This window comes from Quercus lobata, chromosome 3 (assembly GCF_001633185.2).
Source record: "Quercus lobata isolate SW786 chromosome 3, ValleyOak3.0 Primary Assembly, whole genome shotgun sequence".
Classification (NCBI taxonomy): Eukaryota; Viridiplantae; Streptophyta; class Magnoliopsida; order Fagales; family Fagaceae; genus Quercus; species Quercus lobata.
Genome location: NC_044906.1, coordinates 11,431,405 through 11,442,799, shown reverse-complemented (window position 1 = coordinate 11,442,799; position 11,395 = coordinate 11,431,405). Strand labels below are relative to the sequence as shown.

General features: G+C 36.1%; 1 protein-coding gene and 1 pseudogene across 1 annotated transcript; one reads left to right on the top strand and one right to left on the bottom strand.

Annotated features, from left to right (window-relative positions):
- The first annotated feature begins 383 nt into the window (after positions 1–383).
- On the top strand, positions 384–1,683 carry LOC115981666 (annotated as a pseudogene).
- A 1,635-nt stretch (positions 1,684–3,318) lies between these two features.
- Positions 3,319–11,159, bottom strand: LOC115979515 (DEAD-box ATP-dependent RNA helicase 3, chloroplastic). Its single transcript, XM_031101570.1, has 10 exons — positions 10,451–11,159; positions 9,169–9,305; positions 8,671–9,085; positions 7,613–7,711; positions 6,761–6,985; positions 5,775–6,152; positions 5,127–5,270; positions 4,923–5,018; positions 4,453–4,733; positions 3,319–3,728 (listed from the first exon to the last, which is right to left on the bottom strand). The coding sequence occupies exons 1-10, from the start codon at positions 10,868–10,870 to the stop codon at positions 3,650–3,652; spliced, it is 2,274 nt and encodes a 757-aa protein (XP_030957430.1). The 5' UTR covers positions 10,871–11,159; the 3' UTR covers positions 3,319–3,649.
- Positions 11,160–11,395: the final 236 nt, after the last annotated feature.

Genomic DNA, 11,395 nt, shown 5'->3' with positions numbered 1-11,395 from the left:
TTATCTCCCCTAAATTCAGTTTTTACAAAATCAAATTATGTTTATTAAATTGAACATTAAATTTGGTAGTGGTAGTAGATACCGAATTTGGTGTTCTAATTTGGCATTAAATTTCTTTTGAATTCGGCTCTTTTTATACCGATTTTTCTCTCACCTAATTTCTCTCCAAAATTATCAAGCCAAATCACTCCTAAAATGCATAAAAGGGTGGCACACAAAGAGACGGACGAGAAAGTATAGTATTTCAACCACTATATTTTACTGATATTGTCAATTTGGTTTCTATTATGGACTTACTAATGAAAATTGACTACAAGTTAAAAATAACATAAATCAAATTAACTACAAACAAAATATTTTAAAGGGACCAAATTAGTGACCCAAAATGTAGAACTCAAATGGTATTTTTCCCAAAAGCATAATGGCCTACTCTTGTTTATTAGACCTTTCCCGAAGATGTGTGCGCGTGTATGCTCATAATCAATATCAATAGAAGCCTTCAAACATCAAACTGAAACTCAAATGGCATTGTCACTAGCATTCAAATTGAGATCATCTCATTCTCATTCTCAGGTCGCCTCTCTCCTCTTATCTTTTATCCATTCCTTGGCTCCACTCCTACCGCAAGCTCGTAACAACACAAGCATTTTTCTAAGAGCAACGTTTCCAAATCCAAACCCAATATCTATAACATTTTCTTCTTCCATTGACAGACATATAAGGTTGTTTACCTCCGAACCCACCAGTACCAGCAGCAAGATCAACACCAAGGTTAACTTCTCTTTGCCCGATTCAGATGATGATGAGGATAACAGCAAAGAAGATATCATCGACAAAAACAGCCATCGACAAAAACAGCAAGCCTCCACCACCTTACGACCCTTTCAACAAGAAGCCAATCATAGAGGAGCCAAATGACCCCAAAGACTTGCAAGAAATCTTCCACAACATGAGGGCCAAAGACGGTCTCTTCAACAATGCAGTCAAGATGTTCGACGCTTTGTCCAAAGACGGACTCACCCATGAAGCCTTAGAACTCTTCTCCCAAATCAAGGACAAGGGTCACATGCCCGACGTGGTGGCCCACACTGCCATCATCGAGGCTTACGCCAATGCGGGCCAGCCCAAGGAGTGTCTGAAGGTGTACCTGCGCATGCTCGCTTCTGGGGTGGCCCCTAATGCCTACACTTACACCGTTCTTATCAAAGGACTTGCTAAGAATGCTAACTACATAGGGGATGCAAAGAAGTACGTGATGGAAATGATGGGCAAAGGAATGAGACCCAATGCAGGGACCTACACCGCTGTCTTTGAGGCTTTGGCTAAGGAGCAGAAGGTGGACGAGGCCAGGGAGTTTGTAGAGCAGATGAAGAGTAAGGGATTCGTACCCAATGAGGCGGCTGTGAGGGAGGTTCTTAATAACAAACGGGGACAGGTTATTATAACAGTCATCAACGTTCTCTTTGGCAAGTAGAAACTAGAAACTAAATTTCTTTTTTTTCTTTTTTTTGCTTTTTCCCGTTCTTGGACCATGTACTTGCAACCTGTGTTATTGGACATGAGAAAGTAGTTTGCGCATCACCTTTGATTAAGTCTTGGTTGGTGGGGATGGTGTAGAAGTAGAACTGGTGCTATGTTTTATTCTAGTTCAGAACTTACATAAAGCTTATTGTGCTCTTTTTTTTTTTGGTTCATAAGTTATTACCTATAGTCATCTTCTTCCTCTGCTCTTCTTGTACTAGTAGTAGTAGCAGCAGCAGCAATGATACCAATAGAAGTAATAAATAATTGTAACAATAATTATAGAAGTTGCTGGGGAAACAATGTTGGCAAAATATAGATAGAAACCAGCAGTTGGCTAGAGGAAGTCATGAGAGAGATACGGATACTGCAAGTAAGGACGTTTGTCTTTTATGGTTTCCATTTGTTTGGAACAATGATTAAATAACTGGTTAATGAGTATACCGGGTTTTCCTGTGAAATCTTTCCCTGTTTTGATGGATGGTGAACTTATAATGAATTTTTATCAAATTTTAGATATTGCCTAATCCACAAAAAGAGTCCCACATCCAGTGATTTAAAATCAAGAAAAATTTGCATCTTGCTTCAATAACATCTAAAAATAGATGCCTCCAATAAAAATACTATGAGGTGCCAATCAGTGAGCTGCAAAGCTCCTATTGTCAAATTCTCTTAATTACAAGAATTGTTCTTTTCTTTTCTCTTCCCCCTGCCAAATTTTTTCTGCCAAGTTAAGTACAGTATCTTTCAAAGATAACTGAAATTTTATCATCAGCCCAACTAGTTAATTCTTTTTAAGTACTAGAATTAGTCAGTAAAGCCTATGGATGTTTCACTAAACCGTACTAAAACTGCTCACGAAAAGGTATAATTGCACCGCACCACAAGTAACAGTGAACCACACTGCACCGCATGATGCAATATAATTTGCAATTTTATAACAAGAAAATTGCACAAATCGCATCGCACCCTCTCTATATATCAATATATTTATTTTTTAATAATAGTATATTATTAATAGTTTAATAACCCTAGCAAGTGTTGATTAGGAAAGTCAACCCAAAATATAAAATAAAATATATATATATATATATATAAAAAAAAAAACTAGCTCAAAAATTTCAAACTTAACCCAAAACAAAGGAAAAAAATCAGTTTTGAACTAGACAAGAAAAGCCCAAAATATGGAAAATATTTTGGCTTCTAATCGCATCTTATACACTGCACCACACATGTGACTGCAAAAATAAGGTACAATGCGGTTATGATTTTGGCTAAACTCTAAACTACATCGCACCGCACATATAGCTGCAAAAATAAGGTGTAGTGCAATGCTAAAAATAACCCAAAACAGCACCACATAGCGAATGCTCCTAGTAAAGCCTATAAGCAACTTTAGCCTTCGCTTCTTCTCAAAAAAAAATTCTCCTTCACCGTTTCACCTTTTTGGTATGTTTGATTGGGTGTAAAAAAGGAGAGAGCATCTTCCATTATTTGTTGTGATATGTTATTTCTTTTATTTATTTTTGCTAGTATGACTTTTCCCACTCCTGTTACTGACATAAATATTTTCTTTTAGAGAGGACATACTCCTCACATAGATGATTTGTTAAAGGAAAATGCAAAGCCGCAAAAAAAAAAAAAAAAAAAAAAAAAAAAAAAAAAAAAAAAAAAAAAAAAAAGAATGTCATGATCACCTTTTTGTGATTGTTGACACATTAATTTAGTAAAAGTGATATAATAAAATTTGTAGTATCTTTAGCATCCTTCTTTGTCAACTTTTAAACATAGGTGATATTCAAATAATGCAGAACACAACAAAAGAAATCTCTATTCTTGGTAAATGTCATCAGTGCCAAGAGATTGAATAAAGATATAAGTTTTACACATATCTAGCAAAAACTTTAAACGGAACAAAATCTTAAAACAGAACGACCGAAAACACTACATGAGAGAGAGAGAGAGCAGTACAAAGTCGATTCCTATAACTTTTAGTAGCATCTATCAATCTCTAAGGACCTATTGAACATACCATGTAAAGAAATTATCCAAAACAATTCCAAGCAGCAGCAGCTTCTGAGTTCCGGCCCACTTAAGGAAAAAAAACCCGATGTAGGCTTGGGCACAATTAATAGTCTTGCTTGCTTGGGCATTCTGATGCCCTGTGCCCAGACCGGCCACAATTAAAACACGAACCTCCAAAGCTTCTGCAATGTGCATTCCAATGTGTAGTGAGTTTTAGAGAGATTTGAACGCTCAAGGATGGACAAACAATGAAACAACTATGACCTTGTATGACCATAACTTAAATGCAAAAATTCGATAGTAAAAACAAAACCCAAAAACAAAGTCTAAGAGGCTATATTGGGTCTTAGCAGGAAATAAGATAATCAATAGCTAACTCAATAACTGTAGACTGTCACCCCATTTGAGTCAATGGCGCTTTCATTTAGGTGAAAATTTCTGATTTAAATATTTGTATCACCCACGTTTTTGGAGAAATAAGTCCAAAACAGTTAAGAGGTGGGAAGAATACTTTTGAGAAAGAAGGTCCTTCAGAAATAAACAGAACACCAAACTGGTCAACAAAAGACAAAAATGCAGGCATTATTTTGCTGCCTCAGATATGTAGAGGATGTAAACATGCAAGAGTATCTTGTATACTTGGGGGAAAAAAAAAAAAAAAAAAAAACAAGAAATCTTCTGTCTTATATATTATTTTATTCAAACAAAAGGACCTTCACTAAATGTTCCTTCTGTTTCCTTCCAACCCCCACCATCCCTCCCACCACTACAGAAATCAATTGCAAATTACTTAAAAAAAAGTTTCTTCTTAGCACTTTTAATGCCAATTACTTGTGAGTTTCAAAAACTAAAAATACGTTCTTTTAGGAATTCATAAAAAGAGAGAAATTTTAAAAGAGATATTACCTGTCCCGGGATGATGACCTGTTAGTGTTTGATCGTCTACCTCCAATTAGCCAATCATCCCCACTGCTTTTTGAATTTCGTGACCAGCTGTTGTCAGATCTAAAACTTCGACTACTACTCTTAAATAAACCATCATCACTATCAGAGCCTCGGCCACTGCCCCAACCCCGTGATGTTCTAAAACCTCCCCTATCTCGAGATCCTCGTCTATTATTCCGATCCCTACCAGAAAACCTGCCATAGGAATCACTTGCAGGCCCATCATCTTGCAGAGCAGGCAACTGTCCCAAAAAATAATCATTTCTGTGTCAGTAGTTCAATGCAGGGATTCATACCCAAAGATAGAGACAGACCAGAAAACATAAATACATAGGACAACTTCAAATGAATCAAATAATAGACAGCAGAAGCAACATATGTCACCAGGCAAACGCAACTATAATGACAAAAGGACCAAATCAATAATCAACCTTGGTGATCTTGGAGAGTGTGTTTCCAAGTGGTGTTTGCCTATTCAGTAACTCCTTTGCAATTTCCTCTGGAAGATCAAAAACTGCTCCTTGAACCTGACATTGGCAACATCAGTAATGAGACAATGACCCATACTGCAAAAGGCAACACATCAACAAAGAGAAACTATAACAAAAAAGGCGAAGCACATTGTAGACACAAACCCTTTCATCTGCAATTATATAAATCTTTCCAACTTCATCAGCAGCTGCTGGATAAACATCCGAAAGAAAGCCAGTGACGGATCTAGCAGACAGGTATCTACTAGAATAAGCTGGATCTCGAGTCAGTTGCAATGTAACCCATCCCTACAATACAAGGATCAAGATCAAATGAAATAATCAGAACCCAATAGAAGGCTGCAAATAACAACATAAAATTTTTAAGGCCAATAAAAAGAAGAATACACAAGGATATGATTAAGCTTTTGCATCATACATGTTTTCAAAGATATAATTTATAAGTTGGGAATTTCCATAGATGCTGGCATTATGAAACTTCTAATATTGCTTGCAATGGCCATGAGACAAGGGTTAATTGCATTAAAGGATGTCTTTGCAACCAAACAAAAAGGCACTATTTCCTTTGCATACAGTTGGTTGAGTAAATCATTATCTGATGGCAGAATGAACCATCTACATTCCAATTCTCAAGTACTTTTAATTTTCCAGAGGACAAACTGCTGACAACAAACTATGAGGACTTGTAAGCTTCCAACTGAAAAAAGGCTCGTGATTTAACTGATTATTATTGATGAGAGACCATTTACAACTTGTTAACTTCAATCTGAAAATAGAAATCTCATCATTTACCTGCTCATGATTGATGAGAGATCGGGCTGAAGGAGGTCGGGAGAATCCACTCAATTGTGCTAGTGCAGCAGCAAGAGCGCCTATTCCCTTTTCTTCAATCAATTTTTGTGCAGTTGGGGTGAAAAACTCTACAGATTCAGGATGAACTCCACTAAGAGTAGCAACTACATGCTCAGCAGATGACTCCAAAACTTCTTCAACAGCTGGTGCACTAACAAACTCAAACTTACAGCCCACATCACGCTCAAGGGATCTGACCGTTCTCCTCTGGCTACTAGTAAACATCAGAATGGCATTACCTTCCTTTCCTGCTCGTCCGGTACGACCAGAGCGATGCACAAAAGTCTCTGGATCATTGGGAAGTTCATAGTGAATAACCTGGAGAAAGGGTAAAAAGTGAAAACAGATTTTACAATTCATCATCAGAGCAATATGGACCTTGATATTGGAGAGAGGTGTAAAGTGTTGCAAAGAACTTCTAATGAAAGGCAAACTCTTAAAAAGTGTAGGTGCAACATCAAATTAGAATTAGGCATGAAGAATTGCAACATGAAAAGCAAGTTGATCTCCAATGGTTGCATTCCCTTAAGTTGAAGCTCAGGAACAAATGCAGTGAAATTTTTTTATATAAGTAAAAATAAAAATAAAATTATTGAAAAAAGGGAAAAGGGATAGACACAGAAAATAAAAATCCATAGTCCTTTTCAAAGAATACAAATTACAAAGAATAGAAAATCTAAATGCAGTGAAACCTCATATTTGATTAATCTGAAGTTTGATTTCAATCTCAGGTCAATGGAAGGGACATCATTTACTATTAATTTTTATAGAAATATAATATTACATATCTTATTTTTCTTTTGAAAAATAAATAAAAATTTATTATTTTTAAGGTATTTAAAATACTAGGATGGACATAGTATCAGAATCCACAACATTAATACAAGAATTTAATTATGGATCATAAAGCAATTCCATCAACTCACTAGATCAACGTTGGGGATATCGAGTCCACGAGCTGCAACATCAGTGGCAACAAGCACCGTAAATTTCCCTTGTCGAAAACCATTTAATGTTCTCTCCCTCTGATGCTGAGATATATCTCCATGCAATGCCTCAGAAGCTATGCTATTTGTTAATGACATTGAGACTTCATCGGCATCACGTTTCGTCTGTGTGAAAACAATGGTCTTCCCACCTTTAGCATAAACCTGACAATTAAAATATCACTCAGTTTTTATAAATGATATGATCCCTTTAGATTTGTAATGAAGAAAATAAACCACAGAGATATAGTCATGATGCACCAAGATAAATTAACAATATTTTTTAATACACTAAAAAGCTAAAGACGATATTAGTATAAAAAACAAAATGAGTTGCAAAATTTGCACATATATTTAAGTGGACCTATAAATAAAAGAATACCCTCAAGTAAAAGAATCAATACTATCTATTAAAAGTTTACACAAAAGTAACATAAATATTTTAGGTTATTGGGTATCAATACACCAGATAAGAATAATGGAAATACGGATTCAAATCTACACATAAGTATGAGTGTATAATCATGTCTCTCAAAGCATTGGTATATGTCACTAGCCAGTCTCATGTTCCTCACTGTTTCTTCAATTTGATAAAAATTATGATAAGGTGTGAAGGTTTTGCCTCAGATAGTCAAAACAAATCTATTAATGACTGCCAATCATAAAGTACAAGATAATAGAAGCCTAATGATTTACAAAAAGTATAAAGAGGGGTCCTCAGAGTAGTGAATGTAACACAGACTTGTCCTTCACTGAGAAAAACAAGACTAACATATGACAGCCAACTCTTACTGTTATAAGATCACTAAGAATGGTCCGCTTTGAAGTTGCAGTGGCTGATAGAGCAAAGAGCTTGATCCCTTCTGCAAGCTTTTCTTCTCGATCACCAACCTATTGAGAAAAGAAAATAACAAAAAAAAGATTAGAAATTTACTTCCATACAACTTTAATATTGACATTAAACATGGAGATTTTCTATACCCTTTTTCTTCATATATAAACAATAGTGAAATCTATTATCCAAGCGCAAAAAAGGGGCATAACCCTAGTACACAGGATGTATACGAGAGTAAAATCCAAAATAAACTAAAAACATTTTTACCTTAGAGCATCACCAGAGGTATGTCACATTAAACTAGTTAATACATGATGAGGAACTTGTGCCACTAGACATAAATCCCAGAAGCAAAAAGTCACACATGCTATTAGCAAAAGTTTTCAACTAGCACCTAAATGTATCCATAGAGAGAATGGAAGTTGAAAAAGTGACATTTCTATCTCACAACTTGAAACTTGCATGAAGTAGTCATTGCACAAAACAATATACTTGTCCCAACAATTTCACACTCCAAAATAAGCTGTACAACATTGACATATCTTTAACTCTAAATTATGAAATGTTAGTGTTAGAGTAGGCATTATGTTTGAAATATGAGCACCCCCCACCCCCCCAACCAAAAAAAAAAAAAACTCTCCCCCCTTCCTCAAAAAAAGAAAAAGAAATGAATTTCATAGAGTGAGAGCACAATAAACCACATCATATTTTATTTGTTTTCTCAAATTGACTAGCTGAGTAAACTGAATGAACCAGATCAGATTATATACAATGAGGCTGGTCACTTTTTTTTCTCTAATATAAAATAATCATAAAGTGCTCATCCTTTCTGGCACTATAATGAAGCCAGTATGAACTTTACATGAAATAGGTAACACTGTACATGCAAGTTTCTGTAAACAACATGAAGTGAACAGCCCTTAAAAGGTGGCATTGTAGAGAGATACTAATAAGCAGAATCCCATGAGATTCTCTAAGAAAGAAAAGAAAAGAAAACCAAAATAAATAAAATTACCAAATCAATGGTCAATGGATTGTCCAAATATTTCCGTGCCAATTTCTTCACCCAACCAGGCATAGTGGCGGAGAAAAGCATGCTCTGGCGCTTAGATGGAAGCTTTTCTAAAATTACTTCCACATCCTCCTCAAAACCAACTGCAAGCATCTGATCAGCTTCATCAAGGACCAAAAATTGAACTTCCCCTAGTTTGAGGCTGCCACCATTTATCAGGTCAATTATTCGACCAGGAGTTCCAACAACCACATCAACTCCACGGGAAAGTGCATTCTGCTGTGTCACATAAGAAACCCCTCCATAAACACAAACAGAATTTAAATAAGGTGCAGACTCTTTAATCTCTTTTTCAACTTGCTTTGCTAGCTCACGTGTAGGTGCAAGAACCAGAACTCTAGGAAGAGAACCAGACCGCCTGCAAACAAATCAAGAAATACACCAAATGATAAAACAGATTTCAAAATGGTAATGTTTAATAGAAATGATATATGCGAATACCTATGAGAGCCTCTTTGTTCATCCTCTTCAGTAAGTTGTTTAATAATTGGGATCCCAAAGGCTAATGTCTTCCCAGTCCCAGTCTTTGCACGAGCAATGATATCTCGACCTTCTAGTGCAGGGACTAAAACAGCTCTCTACATGATTGAAGAAAAAACAAATTAGTATTTATCATATTGGTTTTAATACACACCCACAAACTCACACGCACAGAAAATTATTATCAGAAGAAGAGAAATAATTAATCCAGCATAAAAGATAGACATTGCGAATAAAGCAAACAAACATTTGGAAACAGCAGCTGAGCATGAAAATTCTAAAACTTCACTTCCGAAAAAGAGAAAAACCAGAAATTTTAGAATCTTGGAAATGAAATAAGAAGAGGTGGGTTATTATGTCAAGTGCACTATAGTAGTCACAAAATATCATATAAAGTTGTAAACAGGAAAAAGGAAAAAGAGAATATTGAATATTCAGCGGTTCAACATCATGAGAGAATCACAAGTGCACTTCAAATAATGGTAGTATGGAATGAAAGAAATATTTTGCAGCAACTAATTGAACTGTTTAGATAACCAAGGACGGCACTCAAACGGCTCATATGCAAGTTAAATTAATAAATATGCATACAAAAAATATTACAAACCAATAAGAAATTGCCTTAGTAGTGTCAGAGAAGCCAATGAGTTGAAATGGCACTTCCTCCTCACATAAGAACTGATGGAAAGTGAGATTATGGATTCAAAACCGATTCTACGCATGTATAGCTTACCAATAAAGAAGAGGAAAAATGGAGGGTGAGGTCATGGGTTTAAGAGCCACTATAACGTACTAATTAAAGAGTGCCCTAAGAGCCCAAAAATAAGGCATATTGAATGATATTTTTATGCATTTGAAAAAAAAAAATGAAATTAAATCAAACTATGAACAAATATGAAGAAAAACAAACACAACCACAATGAATTGTTAGCAAGAGTATTTATGTTATTGAAATTTGTGGTATTACAGCTCATGATTGAATACTTAATATTGATAAATCTTATCCTAAAGGCATATTCCTTAACAAAACCCCATAACATTGTAACTTAAGTGAAGACCTATTTGAGAACTTATCCAAACAAATACCTAATATGGTGATATTATAAGCAGCAGCATAATTACTAGTACAAAATAAAATAAAATAAAATAAGAATATTCAAGGTATTGAGTTTTCCAATTAGCCAACGTATTAAAGCATAGAGAACCAAAAAAATGAGAGAGAGAGAGAGAGAGGATAAAATACTTGAATGGGGAAGAGGTGAGTAATGCCACGTGTGTGAAGGGATTGAACAAGGCGTTGAGGCAAGCCCAGTTCGGAAACGGCGAGCTCATGGTCGTCCTCAGGAGAAGTAGAAGTAGCAGCGCCGGAAGAATTATTGTTGTCATCGTCATCGTCATCGTAATAAGCATCGAGAGCACCGAGGCCTTTGAAAGCCTCTTCACTGAGGACTGAGGAATTAGAAGTGGCAATAGCGGAGGGAACCAAACTGAGAGAGTGGTGAGGCTTATGGGTTTGGTTGGTGTTGTAATAGGCTTTGAGAACATAGTTGAAGTGAAGAAGGGACTTGTTGTCTTTAGTGGCTGCTGTTGTTGGGGTTGTTCTTCTATAGAGTTCCAGAGTGGGAGTTTGGTAAATGGATGAGACGCCTATAAAAGACGTCATTTTGGTAAATGGGTTGTGACTAGTAGTGTGAGGTGAATATGTTTGCTCCAAGCAAAGTATTAGAAGCAAACAGTAGAGAGTGAGAGAGACAGAGGTAGAGGCGGCTTTGTTTCTTGAAGAAGAGGGATAGATAGATAAGGTGAGAGAAACAGAGAAATCCTGACACCAAAAAATAGAGAGAAAGAGGGGAAACAAAGATAAGGGTTCTCCACAACCTACTGAAAATGTATGGCCTTTCCTACCTCCACCTCCTTTTTATAAGCCTAATTACAAACTCCACTTTCACCACTCACTGCTTGCTTATTACTTTGTGCTTTGGCTGCTTCTAATTAATAACATTTTTCCTCCTGTGGATATTTCTTCTCCACTTGGCCCAGCCAAAAACCCATACCTTCAATTCTCTGCCCTATGCACCCTCACCTATAAAATATCTATGACTACAGGGCCTGTCTCCCTGTTACTTGTTGGATTGGGCTTGCTTAACCCATATACCAAGGCCCTGCTCAATTCCTCAACATTTACCCC